General features: G+C 34.1%; 1 protein-coding gene across 2 annotated transcripts in view; it reads left to right on the top strand.

Annotated features, from left to right (window-relative positions):
- The window catches only part of gpc6a (glypican 6a), a 338,150-nt gene that overhangs the window by 262,692 nt on the left and 53,426 nt on the right, over positions 1-22,032 (top strand). For both annotated transcript variants that reach the window (XM_006638995.3, XM_015363660.2), the window contains exons 5-6: positions 17,434-17,564; positions 21,230-21,373. In XM_006638995.3, coding sequence (XP_006639058.1) covers positions 17,434-17,564; positions 21,230-21,373 — 275 coding nt within the window. The remainder of the gene's footprint in view (positions 1-17,433; positions 17,565-21,229; positions 21,374-22,032) is intronic.

Raw genomic sequence — 22,032 nt, 5'->3', positions numbered from 1 at the left:
TCCGTTATGCTCAGAAGGTCATGCACCACTTAATCATGACATTCACTATAATAAAATATATCATATTTTTTTATAAAATGAAAGTCATTTTTACCTTTTACTTTGATGCAATATCTATTTAGTGATTGATCATTGATCTCTAGGCCCTCGTTTTGACAATATAATACGTTCCTGAGTATTATGTTGTTATAACTATCAAAAACAAAACAGCTTCTTTACGTTATTATTCATTTGTATTTTAATAGTATATACTTCTATTTCTTAATACAATTAATTAGGTTAATTAATCATGTCCAAAACAAATGTGAGGTACTTTATGACTGAGATTAAGCAATTAACCCCAAGATTGTGGATTTCCAAGAAGCTCTTTGTAGACTCAATACCATATTCCATTCTAACATTACAAGTATAACCTTCTGCTTTCCATTCTGGATCTCATAGCTTGCAGGTGTGTTAAAATTTGTTTCCAAATCTGATTGCCATCTCACCAATGTAGTGAATGGCAATGCCATTGAGTAAATTTACTCTTCATATTAGGTAAACCTGCACTGACAGTGTCTGTTTGAACTCCTGACTCTTAGAGAAGTTAATTTAGTTACTACCCATAATAATGGAGCAAAATGTATATGTTCTGCATTAAATGCACAATGGAGTGCAATCATGGAGCATTACTGTTTTTAAAAAAGCCTAGAATTTCACTTTCACTTTCAAGAGTTTTTCATTCTAATCTTTGGTACTAGAACAACTATATCAGAATAAGGCAAATACATGAAAATAATCTATTCCTGCGCTTTAACATATCATTAAAGAACACAAATGCCATCTTTGTACAAGACGTTTCCTTGTTTAACCAGTCATTGGTTTGCCAGTTCCTTTTTCTAGGTCATTGACAAAAACTCTGTATGGGTGCTGTGAATTGTTGTAAAATCAATCTCTTGGCATGTGATATCACTCTAGTGACTAGTTTGGGTTCCATGCCATGATTTATATAGTTTGGAATCACACCTGTTCTTCCTTCCAGTTCATCCAATGTCTTTTAAACTTTATTTGCTTTGTTGTAATCAACCTCATTGATGTGTCTTCCAACAAACATTCATTGCCAAGATGGACATTGAAAATAAACATTTTTTAGCTTTTTAACAACATTGTTTCAAAAAGAGAAAATACAAATCATAAGTGAGTTACAAGTTGCAATAAAAAAGACATTTCAAGAAGCAATTAACAGTGTATGGATACAAATACTGTATAAAATTGTAACTCAGGAATTAGTCCCTTGGAGAGAGATTCTTTTGCTTACAGACTAATGATATGGACAGAAATCAAAGTCTTAAGGGATATTTTAATTGGGGAAAAAATAGTATTTTGTTCAACTCTAATTACTGCCAAGACCTTTTGGGACATAATGTTCATGAGCTGTGGTATGAATGGCTGTATTTTCAATTTTTGTGTTGATGAACATTGAAGTATAATTAAATTTCTCTGATGCTTATATTACTCAGCAATATTAAAATGTGAAAAGCTAGGGAATTAACTAAAGGAATAAGAGCTCAAATAAAACTTTTTGCTTTCAGGATGCAAATGCATATGTGCATTACACTAGAAGGGCAGTCCAGACTCTCATGAAAGAGCTTGACAAAACTAAACCCTTTCAAATGGTGGCATAAAGTTACAACTATCTGTGAATATGAACATTAAAAATAACTGTCTATTAAAGGACATATAACACACTTGTAAAGGTCAGAAAAACAAATGGGACTGTTTTTTTTTTTCAGACCCAGAGGTGAGAGTTACAATTACTTGAATTTAAAAGATCTGTTGATACCACACAACAAAGGGGTAAGCATAGGAAAATAGTGTAAAAAACTTCAACCTCTCAGCACAAGTACTCTGGTCTGTTAAAAATAATTATAAGGTTATTAGACATGGTCTACAGATGAGAAATAATGACTACCGTACACTATAATCCAATTTTTAACATTCCTGATAATATAAATTCATTGTCTGGTCACTACTTATGGAACTCCTGTGCTATCTCTTTAATGGAGAAAGATGATGAATCTTTTTAAAACTGAAATGTTTCTCATGTCAGGTTATTTAATGAAAGCATTATGGTCTGGAGGTTTGTGTAATCAGCAGGGAATGGCAAACTGTTAGTAGGAGGTTCTAATGAATTTTAAAAGCTATGCAAACACACAGGGAAATAAAAAAGAAGTTCTCAATTGAAACAGTTTCCATGACTCCAGATGTTCTGTTCCAATAAGATAATACTCCATACTACACATCATATGGTAGTGGAGGATAGTTTGAAAGAAAATGCTAGTCTATCTCACCGGCCTCTCCACTGTGTTGATTTAAACTGACTTAACATCTATGCACAGTTTTAAAGCATATATGTCAGGATGTACTGTATAAGTATGCTTCAAAACCAGAAATAAAATGAAGATTGACTAAGGAATGGAACAATATTGGAAATGTCACCACAAAACATCCTGCAGACAATTTGCCCTGAAGGATCTGGCCAGTCATTAAGGTGATTAGAGTCCTATAAAACACTAAATGTTTCTTATTTTCAATTATAAAATCCTAATTCAATATTCAATATTGTATATCTATTTTTATAATCGAGTATGCCTTCCTGTACATACAAGAAAAGTATCTTTGTAAGACTTACTATATTTTGTAAAGGCTCTACTAAATGTTAGCAGGGGCATTTTGAAAGCTTTTTCTCCAGAACAGAATGTGTTCCTAACTTGCTTAAGTAATTACAGAAGTGTGCCTGACAAGCTGGAGACATTTAAGGTGAAGAAACAAAATACAATATTTTTACTGTTACATTATTTTTTTGAGATTTTAAACATGCAATATTTGTAAAGAGAAAATGTGGAATCACTATTGCACTTGAGCAAACATTGAACATTGTGATATATTTGAAACAGAGTTTTGATAATACCGTTAACCCTCAGATTTTTTAAAACCATAGGTTGCCTTTGTTGTTGCTGTTTACCAGCTGTTTCTAAAACAATTAATCACACAACAATCATTAGTGATTTAAATAATAACCAAAGTCTTCAGCACTTAAGTGCAGTATCTGCCAAGAATAGGTGACATGTGTAGCCTCTATGTGCCAAAATCCCCACTAAACAGTAGAACAGCTAGAGAAGTGCTACACTTACCCACAGTCTCATGAACTATACCATGTACTAAAAGTGCCTTTTTTAGGTTTCCTGTATTTTAATAGACCCGTATCACAGATAACACAAATACTGCAATTAAAATCAAGTGGCATTTTGTTAAAGCATAGAGCACAAAGCCATAGTTCATGAACTAAACTGTAATGCTGAAGGAATTATAAATAGGAAAATTAAATGCAGCGGGGATGACAGGGACAGGAAATCAAAGTTATAGAAATAATTTATACAGTATGTTTCTCTGGTATGAAACTAGCAGAGAGTTTCTGTCTTGAGTCATACATAATAAATTGTGGCAATGAAATTGAAATGAAAATTTGAAATTGAAAGTGGTGATATTTTTAACTGTGGGAAAGGACAATTATTTCTATTTGATAGTTGTTCTTTCCTAAGTAAATGGTGCAGCTACAGTATATCACCCTGTAACTCACAACTAGCAACCCAGTGAAGCTAAGCAGGTGTGAGCCTGATCAATACTTGGATGGGATAGCTAAGGTTACTGCTGGAAGAGGTGTTAAAGGGGCCAGTAGGGGGTGCCCACTCCGTGGTCTGTATTGGTCCTAATGACCCAGTATAGTGATGTGGACACTGTACTGTAAAAAGGTACTGTCCTTAGGATGAGATGTAAAACCGAGGTCCTGACTTTCTGTGGTCATTAAAAGTCCCAGGGCATTTCTCAAAAAGAATAAGGATGTTACTAAATTTCGCCCTTGGCCTTTACCAATCAAGTTAGCTGGTGTGTAATGAGTGTACAAGTGCACTATGGCTGCTGTTGCATCATCCAAATGGATGCTGCACATTGGTGGTGGTGGAGGGGAGTCCCCATTTAAGTAACCTTCATTTAAATTGTGATGAGCTATTCTTTCTAGTACGACATTGCACATACACTGCCTTGCAGAAATATTTACCCCCTACCAATGATGTCCCATCTTGTTGAATTCCAACATGTTACATACAATTCCAAATGTTGCCTTTTTAAAGTAGATATTTTCCATCAAAACTTAAATGCTCAAACTGAATATTCAGGTGAAAAAATTCAGAATTTCTGAATTAATTAAAAAATGAACCACAGCATTATTCTTGTTGGAAGAACTTAGCCCATGATTTTAGTGTAGGTTGGGCCCATAAGACTTATTGCCCAAGATGATAGCATTTGAAAAGCATTTGATTGTGTGAAATGTGTGGTACTTTGGATGATCCTCCTGAAATATGGATTGTCAGCAGCCTTTGCCTGCTTCATGATGATACTTGTGCAGTAATAGTCACTAACCAATCTGTTTCAGAGTCCTTTGAAGTCCAGAGAGCAGTCAAAGAACTGTGCTAGTGCCTCATCAAACTCTAGTACGATGATGCTGAATTTATCAAATATTTACTGAGAAATCTCTGGATGAAAATCTATTTAATCAATATCAATATCAATTGAAATCTGGGTCTTTGGCTGCCTGAGGAAGCAGCTTTTGAGGACTGTCACATCAAAACTAAAAGTCAACAGATGGTCTACAGGAGACCTCATAGTCATAAAACCAGCTCTGTTTGCAAAAAGGTTATATACTGTAAAACAATGTACCAACTTCATTGTTCTCATCCAAGCAAGCAACACAAGTATTTAAGCTATACTCATTCACCAACATCTCCCTTTAGTTGGGAAAGTCACCTGGAACCTGGAATCCATGTTCCCAGAAATCCACATCCCCACATAAAATCCTTTTCTCCCAACGTAGCCAAAACAATTGCAGCAGAGGAGAAAAATAATATGGTATAAGCTTACCTGAAGAAATACAACATCAGTATCAGTTCCTGGGAATTTATGACCTTTGACTGTATCAGTTGGAGGAAGAATATAATGTGAATGAGTCCTGCACTTTGAAAATAAAAAATGTCAAAGTGAGGATTGCTAAGCAGAGTTTGCCATTACCAGACTGCACAGTCTCTCAAAGCAAAATCAGCTCAACCTGCCACAGAGTGTGTAGATTCCATTGGCTTTATCTATCACCCAGGGGTTAATGGAAAACAATTATCCTCAACTATAAGGGCTAATCCATCAATGAATCAGTGCCAGTTTTACACACTAATTGACAGTTGCAGATCTATAAGATATGTCTTTCTATTTAAACTTTGCTTAATATTAATAGCACAAAAACATGCTTGCATTTTTAGAAATCTGTAAAACATACTACAGGAAGACAAAGTAAAGCTTTATAAAAAGATCAAATGCTATCTTATTCGCATATTTGCAAGGGCTTAGTCGATCAATAGTGCCATTCTATCTGGAATAATGGGTTCCATATAAACACAAATTGATTACACATCGTTTTACTTCTACATAGGAGGGATGAAAAGAATAAATCGGTGAATCATCCCTTTTTTTATTGATTCGTGTCAACCATGATGTACAGTGATTTGGTCCTGGAAAGTGTAAATTGCTAAGAGGTACAGACTGTCCTTGTGCTGAACATCATACTTCACATTATTACATCTGTAACTTCTTCATAATGTTGACTTAAGAACTTAATATGTGCATATAACATTTATGCTCCTAAGTGAGGAAAGAATACATGTCCATTAACTCTGTTTTTCTTTTTACTTAATACAATTTCCTCTTCAACTATGCTTAAGAATTGTGATATTGTTTGTTCTCCATTGAGACAAAGTTAAGATTGTATTTGTGTTATTTTTGTCTTTAGACAAGAGTACTCTGCATCATGTTCTGGACTTTCTGTAAGTTTCACTGTTTCTTAGCTTATGCAAAATCTTATCTGCAAATCTGTTTGAGATTTTGTTCTCAGGCACATTTGAGGTATTTTGTAGAATTAAATCACTATACTTTTAACATTACATGGCAACATATGAAATTCCATATTTAATTGTGTAATCTAAATTATAATGTGTAGTTTTGTTTGGTGAATCACTAAATAATATATTTTCATGCAAAGAAGAAGACTAAATGTAGCAAAGCAATAAAGTTTTTTTTTAAATCTGGAAATTGTAGGAGGAAAGAGAATTAAATAAAACATATGGCAGAAACATTTTTTATGTTGCCTTTTAAAATTTGTTATAGGTGTGCAATTTATTTTTCCTACATGGTTTTAGAGACATTTTCTTCTTTCCCTTTACTGAAAATTTTATGAGAATCTGAATATATATTTGTCACACCATTGGACCTTTGCTAATAGAAATTGTTATTGGGGAGACCCAGGTGGTGTTTATAATACAAAATAATACAACTGTCCCATTCATTATACTTGTAAAGATTTAACGTGTCAAAATATTTTTAAAAAGGTGAGACAGGGGACACTGTGATTGGTTTCAGTTTTAAAAAAACTATACAGATTGATGCAATTCCTGTTCAGGAAACTTTAAGATTTTGACAAGTTTAATAGTGACTTACAGTAGCAAGGACTGTAATATTACGACTGATTGCAATATATATCTTATATTTCTGAAGAAAGGTCGCCTTATTGTCCAACTTTAGGGAAATTTGCAGTGACACAAATTGTTTTGTGACATTAGCCATCAATTTACCAAGTTCATTTGGAAGTCTTTTCCTCTCAATGCAAAAGTTATCAAGTTCTAAAATGCTGAGCACCAGAATCGTCTGTTACTAGATGGCAGATGAAAAGAAGAGAGAAATAGTTGAATAATATAACAAAAGTAATTTTTGTTGTATTGCCAATACAATTATCACCAGAGGTTCTCAGTGTCTGATTTATTATTTGCCTCCTGGAATATATCGTTTGATGACACAGTCCAATACAACAAAGACAAATGAATATTACCAGCAAAGAAAACAGTACAGTAACATTATTTCAGGAGAATAACTTTACATTGTTTGAGAGTAAGGGAATGAAAAATTTCCCGAGTGTGTTACCATCACACCTGGTGACACAGAGTATCTCCCAGATGGGAGTTATGTGAATTCATATTGGAGCTGCTGAGCCCCACACTCCATAATGCTCTTAGTCTTCTTTATAACCCTCTATTTGTAATGGATATCTACCCCATACTTTTGCTGCTTATGTTCATTAGTTTTCAAAACCTATAACCTAGGTGACTCTAATGACATGGACATTTAAAACAATTTAGAATTCCTTCTTTTTAAGTCCAGTCTAGACAAATTGGTGGCCCATGTATGTGTGCCCTGTGCTGCACTGGTATCCTGATCAGGGAATTTTCTCCCCTTGCAGTTTAAGAGCATAAACATAAGAAAGGTTACAAACAAGAGGAGACCCTTTGGCCCATCTAAATGGTTTGGTAGTTAGTAGTTATTGATCCCAGGATGTTATTTAGCTGTTTTGTAAAAGTAACCAGGGTATTGACATAACCAACATAGATGGGTAGCTAGTTTCATAATCCCACAACATTTTTGTTTACAACTTTTACAACTTTGTGTACAACATGTTCATTGTTTCTGAAGAAGTCCACTGCTTTCCTTTGTAAATGCTTTTGAGGTTTTTGAATATATGAATACATTTTGTATCAAGTCTCCTTGTAATCTTAATTTTCAAATCCTGTAGCAAATAAGGCTATGGCTAGGCCTTTAACTAATATGTTCTAGTTTGAGATATTAACTTTTGTCTTCCTTGGAAATAAATCTAGGAACTGATCAATTCTCCTTAGAAGTGTTTCTGACATTAGATTTAGGAAAGTGTGATGCGATGTCACCATAAATTGGGTCTATCCTGACACCCACCAGTCTAATCTGACAGCTCTCAGTCTACAGTTCCCAGAGTGATGGACATCTGGACTGACAACCTGACTGGATATCACTTGTAATAGGTCTACTGACAAGGCCAGAATGATCCACCTACAGTATAAGGAATGTTCCATGTGGGTTTGCCACTACACAATCGCCATCCATGGCAGTGCAATGTAAAAGTTATTGCTCTGGACTGTGTTCAGATCTCCGAGCCATCTTAACAACAAATTACTGCATTCATATGAATGCAACCACAGATGTTGGCACCAAACTACTACAGTAAGTCAAAAGAAATTTAGCTGAATGAACTAGCGAGGAGAGTAAATAAAGTACATAAAACAGATACAGTGGTGCTAGAATGTTTGTGAACCCTTTAGAATTTTCTAAATCTCTGCATACATTTGACCTAAAATGTGATCAGATCTTCATCTAAGTAATAAAAATAGATAAAGAGAACCCAATTAAACAATTAAACAAATAACACACAAAATGATATACTTTTTCATTCATTTATTGATCAAAAGGATCCAACATTAAATTTCTTAGTCGGAAAAAGTATGTTAACCTATGCTTTTAGTAACTGGTGTGACCCCATTGAGCAGCAATGACCAAATGTTTACAGTAACTGTTGATCAGTCCCGCACATCGGCTCATTTTAACACTTGAGTAAAATATTATTCCAAATTAGTATGTGTTTAATAATGTGTTAATTCATGGCAGTAATTGAATGTTTACTTGTTTTCTTTGAGTATTTTATGAATATTAATGTTTATGCTTTGAGATCGATTTTACAAGGTTGACTAAGAATTACCCAAATATGAGACAGTTTACTTTACCATGCATTATTTGGCTTTTGTAATCACTATGCAATTAGTCGGTTGTTTGTTGTTTGACAGTCAGATTGATATTTACTCATATTCATATTACTGTACTGACCAAATGTTAATATTATATTCATAAAATTTGATATTTGGATAAGATATGTATATATCACTAAGTTTTGATTGACTCCAAGAAACCATAAAAATATTCTGGGAATTTACTGATCAAATTTGTAACTGTCTATATCATAACAAAACATCAAATCACTTCCGTCTCCTCTGCACCCTACGCTTGTAGATAGGCACTGGGTTACTGCAAATCTTACCAGGAATAAGTATGTTTCTGATGATGGATGAAAGGATACATTCAATCCCAAATGATTAATTACCTTTCACAACTTGAGGACAATTGACCATCCCCAGGTTCACTGAAGCATCTGCTCAGTAGCCACTAGGGGAACATCAGGGACAGGTGAACCTTTGATATGGTTCATTTCTGCTCTATAATAGCATGCAGATTACCATTCTCAACACTTCTGGCACTATGAAACATATGATATGTTATGTGTGTTGTTTCCCTTGGTATAGAGTGCAGCTGCACTCTATTAAGCTACTTAAGCCTACAGTATCTTGCTGTAGGCTTGAGTGTAAGGCGAGAAACTCCAGGCTAACTGTAGGCTCTCAGGATTGGAAGCAAAAATTGCTTGAGGATAGGTGTACTATTGCCTCTGCCATGTCCAGTTACTTATCCAGTTTAAAGGAGAGAGATAATGACAACCCAGGGCTTTTATTCTCAGGTATTAACCAGTTGCTAGCACCAAACCTCATATGCCCATGTATTTGCTCCTCAAATGATTTAGCATTGATTCTTAGAGGTTATTAACTTACATCAAGCTTTTAATTTTAAGTCCTCAACACAGCTACTTTACTCCAAGATGTGCTTTCTGGTACTCACTTACTTAGCCCAGCCCAGGTTGTCTTACAAGGTTTTGATAAGTTTTTTGTTCATAAAATTAAACTTTCTACTTTCTACTTCACTGCCTTCTTAATTCATATTTGTGTCTTGCTGTCCATCAGTGACAAACTTAATCTACTCTATATCCTTGAACTCAGTCTTAAGAATTGCTACACCACTAATAAAAAAGATAAACCAAGTTAATAATAACTTAAGTAATTAAAGGTCTTTCTTAGATCTTTCTTTCTTAAATTTAACATTTTGTAGCTCAGCAATGAATTGACTGTCTCATGATAAGTTCAATAATTCTATTCAGTAATTCTTTATTCAGTAATTCTATAGACACAAGGAACTGAATACTTCTTATTAAGGTTGTTAATTATGTATTAATGGCTTTGAACTTTCTACTCCTCTAGGGTATCACCCTTTTCTAGCTCAGCAGGACCTCAGTGCTCTTTTCAGTACTATGAACTATAATATTAAGAGAAAGCAAGGTGGGCTCAGGTGTATTTCTGGGTCATTCTTCTGCCTCTCCTAAACTTTACTTAAACATCATGGTCTTTGGGTATTTTTACATATACATCGACAATACTTATTTACCTGATTTAGATTTACTTGCACACTAAGCATGACATGGAGGTGGCTGTCTCCATTCTGACAAATTGCACTTTAGGTGCAACACATTTGTTGCATTTCATCACTTTTCAAACAAATGCCTTTTCACCAGGTTCATTACACTTACTGTTAAGTAATCTAAGCATGGATATCAATGCTGTTGAAACCATTTTGAATTAAAAATAAAGATTTAACTTATAAGTTAACATAGTTTGACATTTAAGCTGCTAGGAGTTTCACAAAAATGTCTTTGTTATAGCTACATCACTTAAATACAGTGCCCTCCAGAAGTATTGGCACTCTTGATAAAGATGAGAAAAAAAGGCTATGAAAACATGTCTTTATTTTTTATCAGCTTGATCTTACACTGAAAATATGAGAGAAATCTAACCTTTCAGTGAGGTAAAATTATTCAAAGAAAAACAAATCCTTAAAAAAAAAACGTTTTTCTCAAAAACATATGTGTCACAATTAATGGCACCCCTAGAAATTCCTATGAACAAAATCTAATTGACATATATTCCCATTCATATTTTACCTTTTTTAAGCACACCTGAATCTTCAGAAACTCTTAGTGGTCATCCTTGACTTCCTGTTTCATTGGGGAATAAATATGAGGTGACACGCAGACCAAACACCCTTAGTCATCCATCAACATGGTGAAGATCAGAGAATACACAAATGAAATGAGACAAAAGGTTGTTGACCTTCATAAATCAGGCAATGGCTATAAAAAATAGCTTCACACCTGAAAATACCCATCTCCACTATTAGGGCAATAATTAAGAAGTTTCAAACAACTGGAGCGATGATGAACCTGCCTGGAAGAGGACACAAGTGTATTTTGCCCCAATGCACAGTGAGGAGGATGGTTCAAGAGGCAAAAATTTCTCCAAGGATCACAGTTGGACAATTGCAGGAGTTGGTTGCATCCTGGGATCACCAAGTCTCCAAAACTACAATTAGATGCCACCTAATGCAAACAAACTATGTGGAAGGCTTGCCAGAAGAAGCCTCTGCTGTCGTCAAACCACAAACGTAAACACCTGGAGTTCAGTAAACATCACTGGAACTTTGATTGGAGCCGGGTTCTATGGTCAGATGAGACAACAATAGAGCCTTTTGGCAACAAACGCCAGAGGAGGGTTTGGCATAAAAAGAGTCAAGGTCATGCAGAAGAAAACCTAATCCCCACTGTGAAGTATGGTGGTGGGTCTGTGATGTTGTGTGGCTGTTTTTCTTCTAAAGGCCCTGGGAATCTTGTTAGGATACTGTACTGTACTGTACTGTACTGATCTTGTTAGGAGATTTTTTATAAAAATCTGGATGCCTCTGCCAGTGAGTCGTGGTCGGGTCTTCCAGCAGGACAATGATCCAAAGCATGCCTCCAGATCCACACAAAATGGTTCACAGATCACAGAATCAGGCTTTTGCAGTGGCGATCCCATTGAAAACCCTGTGGGGTGAACTGAAGAGGAGAGTCCACAAGCGAGGACCAAGGACCCTGAAGGATCTGGAGAGATTTTGTATGGAGGAATGGTCTCAGGTCTATTTATATGTGTTCTGCCACCTCATCCAGCATTATAAAAGAAGACTCAGTGCTGTTATTTTGGCAAAGGGAGGGTACACAAAGTACTAAGTGCAGACGAGCCAATAATTGTGACATGTGTTTTTGAGAAAAATGTTTATTTTTTATAAGGATTTTTTTCTTTGAATATTTTTACCTCACTGAAAGATTAGATTTCTCTAATATTTTCAGTGTAAGATCAAGCTGATAAATAATAAATACATTTCTTCATAGCCTTTTTTGTTCATCTTTACCAAAGGGACCAATAATTCTGGGGGGCACTGTACATCTTGTTCTGTAATGCCTGCTGTACAGAAATTGTTAACATTCTTTTGTTTGATCTAGACTTCACTGCTGCAATAATCTATATGCTGGTGTGTCAAAGAGCACCCTATAAAGTGTATTTAGTATGCTCATTACCCAGCATTTTGGGGCTTGAATCTGGACTCATGACAAGACTTCAAACTGAGAAAGATAGAAACCTTTCCCAAAATCTATCAGTTTTAAATCTCACCTTTAAACTTACCTGTTTATGTGGATTTTTTACAGGTTTAATCTTGTATTTAGTAAGGTTATTTTTTAATTTAAATAAACTTTTATGGGTTCATTTGTACTGTGTTTTGCATTTTTAAGAAGAATGTTTTATATTGTAAAGTATATAATATATATCTTTAAATGTCAATACCTTTATATAGACTCATTTTCAGCACTTTTGTAATTTCAAATTCAGTTGGGTGCTGGTCTTGTGAAATGTTTAATGATTGCTGTTGTAGTCAATGCATATGTGAAAGGTGCCATCCAGTATGTGGCATCCAGGGTTACAATACTCAGGTTTTAATGCTGAAACAAAATCTTTGTAATTTGGTAGGAGGCTAGTTTTTCTAATTAGAAAACTCAAATTACATAAATTAATCTGGGAAAAAAAGTTTTTAAATTGTAATTGTTCTAAATTAGGAATTGTACATTTTGATTATAATGGGAATAAAATCTACAATCATATCTTTTTAATAACCAATACAAGCCCATCATATTGACAGCTTTATAAACAGGGAAAACCATCTAGCAGCTTCTTCTAAGACATGTTATACTCTATAGTTTAACATATATTGTATGTCTCTATGCAGAAATATTATACTTTCCTACTCAAAGGAAAACATCAGCATGCTTTGAGCTGTTTTGAATAAACAGTACATAGAAAAACAATTTTCTATTTCAACCAAAACTTAAATATGTCCTTGCTAATTATGTACCTATTAAAAAACAAATTATACAGTATATATGAAAATGTTAGAGAAAATACAGTATGTTAAAATAATATTTAGGCTCAATCATACTGTTCAGTTTTCTAAATCTGGTTATCCTGATATCATGGCAAAATAGGATATACTCACATTAACTGCATGAACTCCAGTAAAATCTAGCAACCAGGTTTGAGGCCACACTAAACCTGGTGTAAAATAATTGTCATTCCTCTTAGTTAATCTGTAATATAATCTGTAACATTCTGGTCTGCCCAGATTCAACTTTTATATAAATTTTAACAGGTTTGTTTTAGCTTGAACTGGCAGATGAAGTTGCCCCATCTACAAGAGAGTTCTCACCTCCTTTTCCAATTGACCAGTGGCTCCTTGGAGAGTGAGCTAATTTCAGAATGAAACGTGAGGCAAAAGACACAAGTGAAGACTAAATGGATGTGCACTTAAATCCGAGAATAGGAAGCAGTTCTTTACCCACTGGATTATGGGAGTATGAAACAAGCTCCCCACCCATGTTGTTTAAGTCAATACCCTGGCTTCTTTCAAGAAATGGCTGGATAATATCCTTGAATTAACTACTAATTATCAAATTGGCTGGATAGGCCGAATGGCCTCCCCTCCTTTTTAACCTTTCTTATATTCTTATGAGCTAACTTGTCTTAACAAACCCTTTTGCTTTACCTATTTCCATAACTGGTGGGAAATTCCAATATGGTATACACGATTTGTATACACCAAGCTGACCAATGAGCACTGAGCTTTATCAGTGACTCACTCAACTAAAACTGTTTCAATCTGGTCTCACCTCTAGACTGTTCCCTGAACCCATAGGATTGAACTCATCACAAGACTAGACACCTTCCCCTGTGTTCTGTACCTATTTTCAGAGAAGCGTAATAAAAAATTACATTACATTATTTTATTACTGTACAACTGTATGAATGCCTGCTCTTCTTTTCTTTCTAGGATGTCCCTCTACTGGCTGAAACCAACAGTCAGTTGTTCCTTTACACACCCATGAATGAAATTGCTTCTCACAGACATGTCAGTTTTAAGACACTCCAGAAAATATATGTAGTGAAAAGTTCCAATTTGACTGTTCCAGTTAAAAAATTCATTTGAAAATAAGACCAACAGTCTGCCCTTTGACTGTTTTATATGGGATTGTTTTGTGTAAGACTCACAACAAGATCCTCAGCTTGATATGCAAGTGATCTCCAAAAATGTTCCATTAAGTCCAGAAGTCAGCACTTAATGTTTTAGAAATACACAAAATTCTTGGCTTGTGGTCAAGCAAAATATAGCAGTTCTGTTTGAGTTGATTCTTTTGTGACACAGCCGAAAAACAAATTTCTGATGCTCTGGTTGTTTTCAACATTGGTGCAAAAGCTATGTAATAGCTATCGATATTTGCCAGTCTGTATCAGTTGGCATTTTCTCCCCTCTTAGTTGCAGATTCTGGTTGTGTACCTACAAGATTAGTTGCAGATTTTGACATTTCCAAAAGAGAGGAAACTGTGTGGGCTTAATTCCCCTTTCTATCCCCATGGTATAAATATTAGCCTTCTGCATGAATGCCTGCAATAGACTGTGCATGATGCATAAAGTCATGCTACAATAAACTGTCTGTATCTGTTTAATTTTGACCTTAGTTTCTTTTTCCTACAATCATTAGCTTAGCATTATCCTTTGATTAGGTTTATTCTATGAGCACAGGTTGTACTGTCGCTGGAAGCTGTAATCAAAATTTTGTAACATATTCGTAATACCTGAATTTAGTGTCAGAAAAAATATATATATAAGTGTTAAACAAATAACTAAAATTAGTATTCAATATCACAAGCTACAATGGAAAAATCGGTGAGGAAACTTGTATTTTTAATGAAATGCAATTAAATTAGAAATAAAAAGGAATGGATTGAGGAATATGAGACATTGTGTAAAAAAGTGGATCTTGGAACAGGTTTAGAAGTTGATGTTTCCCCATAATTCATTAGTTCTTTGGATTCGGGATTCTTTTTTTATAATTCTGTTTCAGTATACTCTTTTTTTTACTGTGAAGGTTACAGTCCAGGAGATGATGGCACTGGGAATGTAATCAATCAATATTTTGTTGCTTTTTATGTGAGGTATTTTGTTTTTGCTAGAGAAAAGTCCAATCTACAGGCAAATAATAGATTTACGCACAGGCCTTTCAGAGTTGAAGAAAATAGATGGATAGACGAGTAGATGGGTACATATAAAATTGCTTGACTTATTCTTGTTGATGCCCACCTAGTCAGCTAATATATGGGTTTTTATGGTGCTTTTTTTAAATGTTATGGAGATCTTGAAATAAATACTTCTTGAAGCTGAGCCAAATAAGATTCTGACATACACTTAAATCTTGATTCGGTAATATGAGAGGCTCATTTGTCTTGTTCAGGACATCTGAAATGTGCTGGGATAATGTGTTTTACAGCACTAGCTGAATACCCAGGTGAAATTTTTCTAAAATGGGATAATAATTTGTCTACACAGCACTTAGCATTTTGTTAAATGCGTGGTCAATGCTACTGGTTCTGAGGTTGATTTATATTTAAATTAAAACTCCTCCTAGAAGCAGGGCTGTTAAGAAAATCATCTGTTGTGATAATGAGCTTATTTCATTTTCATATGCCCAGTTCACCTCTTTATGCAATGATGAACAAGGTATTTTCTTATAATTTCAGAGTCAATTAGGAAAGACATTCTTAATTCATAACCTCATGCTGCACAATGACTAAGGCACTTGATCAAAAAAGCATACTGATAATAAAGACCAAATACTCTTTTAAATATCTTTCTGAAATTCACTTCAGTAACCTGTGAAACATGCATCAAAATTACTATATTAACAACAAGTATTGCAGAAGATAATTTTAGAGCGATCACCAAAACACATACCCCTTTTCTTTTGCTTGAACAGACCATAGAGTTGATAGTATTCGACACATTCTTTTCTCCAAAATATTCTTTCTGCAAGGACCAGCATTTCATTCAGAAATTCATTCAGAATGTGCACACAGCTGTCTGAGTGGGATTATAAAAAACATTCAACCTGTTTTTTTCATCACTTCTGTAATGGCCAGATAACAACATTGGAAACATTAGAACCACAGATGTATTTCTGAATAACAAGGTATTAGTGAAGAGTGGAGTCCAAAGAATGAAATGTGTATCAGGTGGCTGTTTTGTAGTCTGTAAGTCTGTAAAGGGACATCAAATTAATTTTAACAAAAAATATTTTGATCTAATTTAAAAAGTAGTTCAACTGTGATTAGTGTTTTATTCATAGTTGGTGAGTAAAGAGTTTCATTACTCAAAACAAAATTATCTTAACTACATTCATTACTTGAAAGCACTTTTTAGACTTGGAGTATCTATTAGCGAATATGTTTTAGAGTGAGAGAAAAAACAAAAATGGCAGGGAATTGTCTGAAAATTCATTTTGAAACTTACAGTTCTTAGACTCAATAAGGATAATTTTCAAACACTTTGCCCAGTTTTCACTTTTAACAGCATGGGTTAATAATGGGGTGTTGAAAGGCTTTAGCAATGCCTGAAGTGGAGGTTTGTCCTTGATACACAGTTTACATAATTCTATATGGCAGTGTTGGCATTATTATTATCAGCATTATAAAACTCCCAATAGAGTGATTATGCCACTGTTGAGACACTAGAAAAGCTAATTGTAAACAGAACATCCCTGTAAGTTAACTCTATATAGCTATCACTCTATAAGCCAAACAGAATTCTAGGATTAAACCTGGTCTTGTCCAACCCTTTGCTTCGATGTTATTTGTAATCCATCATGAGTCCTGGGGATTTGGATCACAGAGGTCAAAGTGAACTGATTTTCATTATGAGCTCTTGACATACCTTTTAACGTTTTACTCACCTTTCACAAACAATGTTATTTCATATTCTGCCAGGCACCCCAAAGATTATATTCTATTGTCTGGCCTTTGGCACAGTTTGAGTGTACAGTACGTGATCTAGAAAACATTTCTCTGAGAGTCAGAAGAAATGACCAGGACATGAATTATTTTTACAATATTGGAGGCTAACACAAGACAACACAAAATTCAGCCTAATTCCTGGAAATAAAAAGAAAAAAAAGTGACATTGTGACAACTACATTCATGGAAGCAGATAGTTTTCAATATTTCATATTCTCCAACGCATCCCTTTTGTAAGGTCTTATCCTTTTGACAGTCTGGACATAGCGACTTGCTATTCTGGTATACTTGTGTATTTTTTTAGTTTATGTTTTGTCCTAGTCCTTATGGAATGTCTCCTTTTCATTTATGACAGATGCTATGTTGCTGGTAGCAGAAAGGTTGGAGGGACCATTCAATATTGAGTCTGTCATGGAGCCAATTGATGTCAAGATTTCAGAAGCCATCATGAATATGCAGGACAACAGTGTACAAGTCTCATCAAAGGTACACACCATTCACAAGTTTATGTGAAACTTTGATTTTTATATAAAAACTGGATTGCATTCCAGTGAGTACCTGCCTTAGTTTGCTTGTTTAATAGAGTGAACTGTTTATTTATTTCTTCTTAACAGTTTAGAAATGTGGCATACTAACAATTACTGTAAATACAGAAAAATAATTAAATATTTTACCATATTAACACATCAGGTGAAGGCACAAAATTTAGCCATATACTAAACTGGAAAGCATGAATATTTGGTAAGCTAATTGGAATGTTGATCATGTTTTTTAGCATTCAATTCAAATCAATCATGTAGGAATTCAGCTTAATTTTGATATATGACAGCACAATTACTTACTGTTTTTGACCTTCTGTTACACTTGAATGTTAATAACAACCTGAATTTTCCATTTCTGGTACTGTATGTACTGTAGTTGTGTAGATAAACGGGCACAGATTTATCATGGCTTTCTGAGATATAAATTGTACATGTTAGCCTTGGAGTCTTAGTGCCATTTTGAGAAAATAGTCTTAGTGGCATTTAGTAGTATTTAATGTATGTTTTACTTATTATTTAAATAATCACATACCATATTATTACTTTATCTTTAATATTGTAGGTACAATACAGTAGGTACAGATGTTGAAGTGAAAATGTAATTTCTCATTCAAAACAATTTTAATATTTGTGAGTGTAGAATGTGATTTCTTCTTAGTGGTGGCCTGTTTTTTAAGCACATGCTGCTAGAGTACTGAAAAAGAAGCAGTAAAGCACATAGCTATTTTTTAGAGTACAACAAGAGTACTTTTTGTTCTGCTTTGTATTTCAATTGAAATTGAATGTATTGACAAGTACAGTACTAGATCTAAACATTCAGTGTCCTTTTCATCTGAAAACCCACACAGAGAGCTAGGGGTCAGTAGTTCCATAGTTGGTTTATTTCAGTTTAGTGCTTCTCATAAAATGACATTTTAATGTAACAAAAAAATGATTAAATGTAAAGCTTCTGAAGATTCTTGTGCATTTTCCCACATTATGATAAATTCATCATTCAGTAAATAATATCACCCAGCATATTTTTAAGCTCACACTATCCTCAAATATCATGGCTGACACATACCACAGACATATGCCAAAAAAACTAAAATACTATAGAAACATTCAGTAAACCAATTATTATTGAAAAACTAGGCAGTTTTTATGCGGTATTATAAAATTTGCATTTCTGGTATTTATTTTGGCCTGTTATTTTATATATTGGTATATTGGTATTTGTTTTGCAGTGCGATACCTCCCTTTGAAATCCAATTAACACTCATTGCTTCTTGTCTAGATGGCAATTTAGCAAAGCTTACTCATTAAAAAATCCCCATTAAAAAACATTATGAAATTATGTAATGCACCCTCAAAACTCCTGAGACAAGGTTTAGTCTAATCTGTATTTATTGCAGTGTCAGTAAAGTATATTGTATAAATTTCTATTGTTGTATTATCTGTGAATTTATATTGTTATATTATTGGTGTGCAACATATGAGGTCAACAAAGTAAGATAACGTTTGTCATGTATTGCACAAATATCTGTATAGCACTCAATCATCATCAAGATAACAGACACCACCAAAGACAGGAGTCAAACCTTTTCTTGTTCTGTTTTAGATACTATTTGGAAGAAAGTACATGCAGTCCGATCTGTAATCTCTTAAGGTTAGGCTCACTGTTTAAAATATAAACTCCAAAAGTATCAACATCATCAATATCACTTAACAATTCCTCAGTTATGACTTGTGTATATATATATATTTTTTGCTCCACGTATATAAACTCTCAGTCCTCATTTATTTAAGATGGTATTTCTGAGCTATTGTGAAACAGCAATGTTTCATAAGGACAACTGTATTTCAGTTGAGTTTAGCAGTGTTTACACTTCAATCTTGATTGCCTTACTCAGAAGGTTTTGAACAATGGATATTGTGTTTGTGTATTTACATACAATAAATGTCCTTGGGGCATGAGGAAAGTGAATATGGAAATAAATGGTGTTACTAATAATATACATGGCTTCACACTGCATTGTGTTAATTTTTGCTCATTTTATAGATTGCTTTTTTTCTCCTTTTATGTTTATTCATTGATTTATTAAATCATTAATGCTTTCTAGCTTTTGATTTCTCTACTCGTGTAATATATCTGTTCTGTACCAGAATCTTCTTAAACTTTTTCCTACTTTTCTGTACTGATTCCATCTATCCTATCCTATTCTATTTGATTAATCTACAGTATCCTGTCCTATTTCTCTTAAGTTGTGTTTTGATTTAAAAGTCTAGCTCGGTACACGCATTCCATCTAATAAGTGTTCTTCCGAGAAGTGGTCTTTAGCTATGCATACCATTAGGTCTCTGCTGTTAACAGTTTTATTGCTTTTTCTCAGTATACTGTATATGAGGAAAGTTGAAATCTCCCATAAAAACCCTTATTTTATACAATATGTGTTCTTAAATGTATCATACAATTTTGAGTTATAATATGAAGACCAATACAGTGCATAAATACTGGTTTTGTACAGTATAGAATTGTGAACATACCAAAACAGAAATATCCCTGTCATTTTGAATATTTAGAATATATTATCTTTTTTGTTTCTTGTTCAAATGTTAGGTTTAGAGCAGATTTACAGCACTAGTGAGTGAATCATGCCATTTCAATCAACTGTACATAGCAATAAAGAGCCAAATTATTTTCTGCACTTTTATCAAGATGCCACTGCACACAGAAATATAATGACTGATCATAACCAACACACCAAAAATTCCATACAAAAGTAAAATACTGCAGGTATTTAATATATAACCTTTCGTATGCATTCACAATTTAATAAAATGTGTTTAATTGCATTTTACAGCCTTATAAAGTAATGTATTCCTTATTACTGTATTACAACACCGATTGCTGTATACTGGATTCCGTCAGAGAATCTTACAGTTTTCTATTCATTTATAATGTTGTATCATTGTTTATGTTTTGCTATTTAACTTTGTGTTCTGGAATCCCATTGTTTTCTATGTAAAAACTCAACTTCTGTTCTTCTTATTCAGAAGGCAGGTCCTTATTTCTGTGCTATCACACTGTTGAAAATGTAATCTGTATTTAGAGTAAAATCAAAGGCTGCTGTGTCAGCGTCCAAGTCCAATAAGGCAATAAATATGCATGCTGAAAAGAATAAGATAAAAATCAATTTTTTACGTCAAAGACAACATAAAGTGCTTGCAAATGCAATGGAGGGAGTTATTTCCCCCTCTACTTTATGATTTAAGTATGACCAATGCATAGAAAAAGTCTTCCTTTGTCAGTAACATCTAATTTTCATTTTCTGTATATGCAGTTTAAAAAAGTCTTCATTACTAAAATTTCTTTAGTGGTGATGCCCGAAATTTAATCTTTTTTTGTATATGCATGCGCTTGCCAAGAACACTGTCCAAAGCCTACTAATATGAGAAATGCTGACATACACCAAAGTTGAAAAAAACTTAACTACAGTACATTGTTTGATTATTATTTTTTTCAGAAATATCATGGTCTTGGTAGAATTAGATAACTAGTTTTATAGCAGTGATATATGGTTAATTTAGGATGTATGTAATTTCATTTATTTATTTATGGAATTGTAGGTTTTTCAAGGATGTGGGCAGCCCAAACCATCTGGTTTAGGCAGATCAACTCGTGGTGTCCCAGAGGTTTTCAATCCTCGTTTCAGGCCGTACAGTCCTGAAGAAAGGCCCACCACAGCTGCCGGAACGAGCCTTGACAGACTGGTAAGCACATGGGCATGACTGTCAGTGTGAGCCATCTGAAATAATCTTGTCTCAGTGTAAACATTATTAGTCTCCTGGATGTCTTGCCGTGCTTCGGTTGACAAGAAATCCCTCTTGATTAAAGCTTGTGATCTACAGACTTAACCTTCCAGAGCTGTTAAATTAATTCTTTGTACACATCTTCTGGTCACGCTTGGCTTTTGATTTCTGTGTGCTATCAGACTGTCAGTCCTTGATACCCTGAAAAGTAAGAACTCACATTTGAAGAATTAGTTTTTTTTTTGTGAGTGTTCCTACTTTTGAAAATGATATAAAATAGTGTAACACATTACCAAGCAATTTACACTACAGCTTATGATACTCATTATTACATTGGGTTTTTTTTTTGGTTTCACAGCTATTTAAGAAAGAAAAAAAAACAATAGTAATTTACATTACTGCGTCTCTTTTTAGGACTTATCTCTGACATAAGGGAAGTACATGTTTTGTTTTCCTTTTACAATTTATAAAATGAGCTAAATAAATAAATTACCAGCTTCTTAACAGAGCTTAAAGAAGTAGGTTTACCCACAGTACTTTTTAAGCACTAAATATTTAATAGGCACTTCAGCTTTACAGAGCATTACTCTCTTTGGGTTGCATTACAAAACCAATAATTT

Source organism: Lepisosteus oculatus, chromosome 15, assembly GCF_040954835.1.
Source record: "Lepisosteus oculatus isolate fLepOcu1 chromosome 15, fLepOcu1.hap2, whole genome shotgun sequence".
Taxonomy (NCBI): domain Eukaryota; kingdom Metazoa; phylum Chordata; class Actinopteri; order Semionotiformes; family Lepisosteidae; genus Lepisosteus; species Lepisosteus oculatus.
This window is presented reverse-complemented; position numbering and strand designations above follow the sequence as displayed.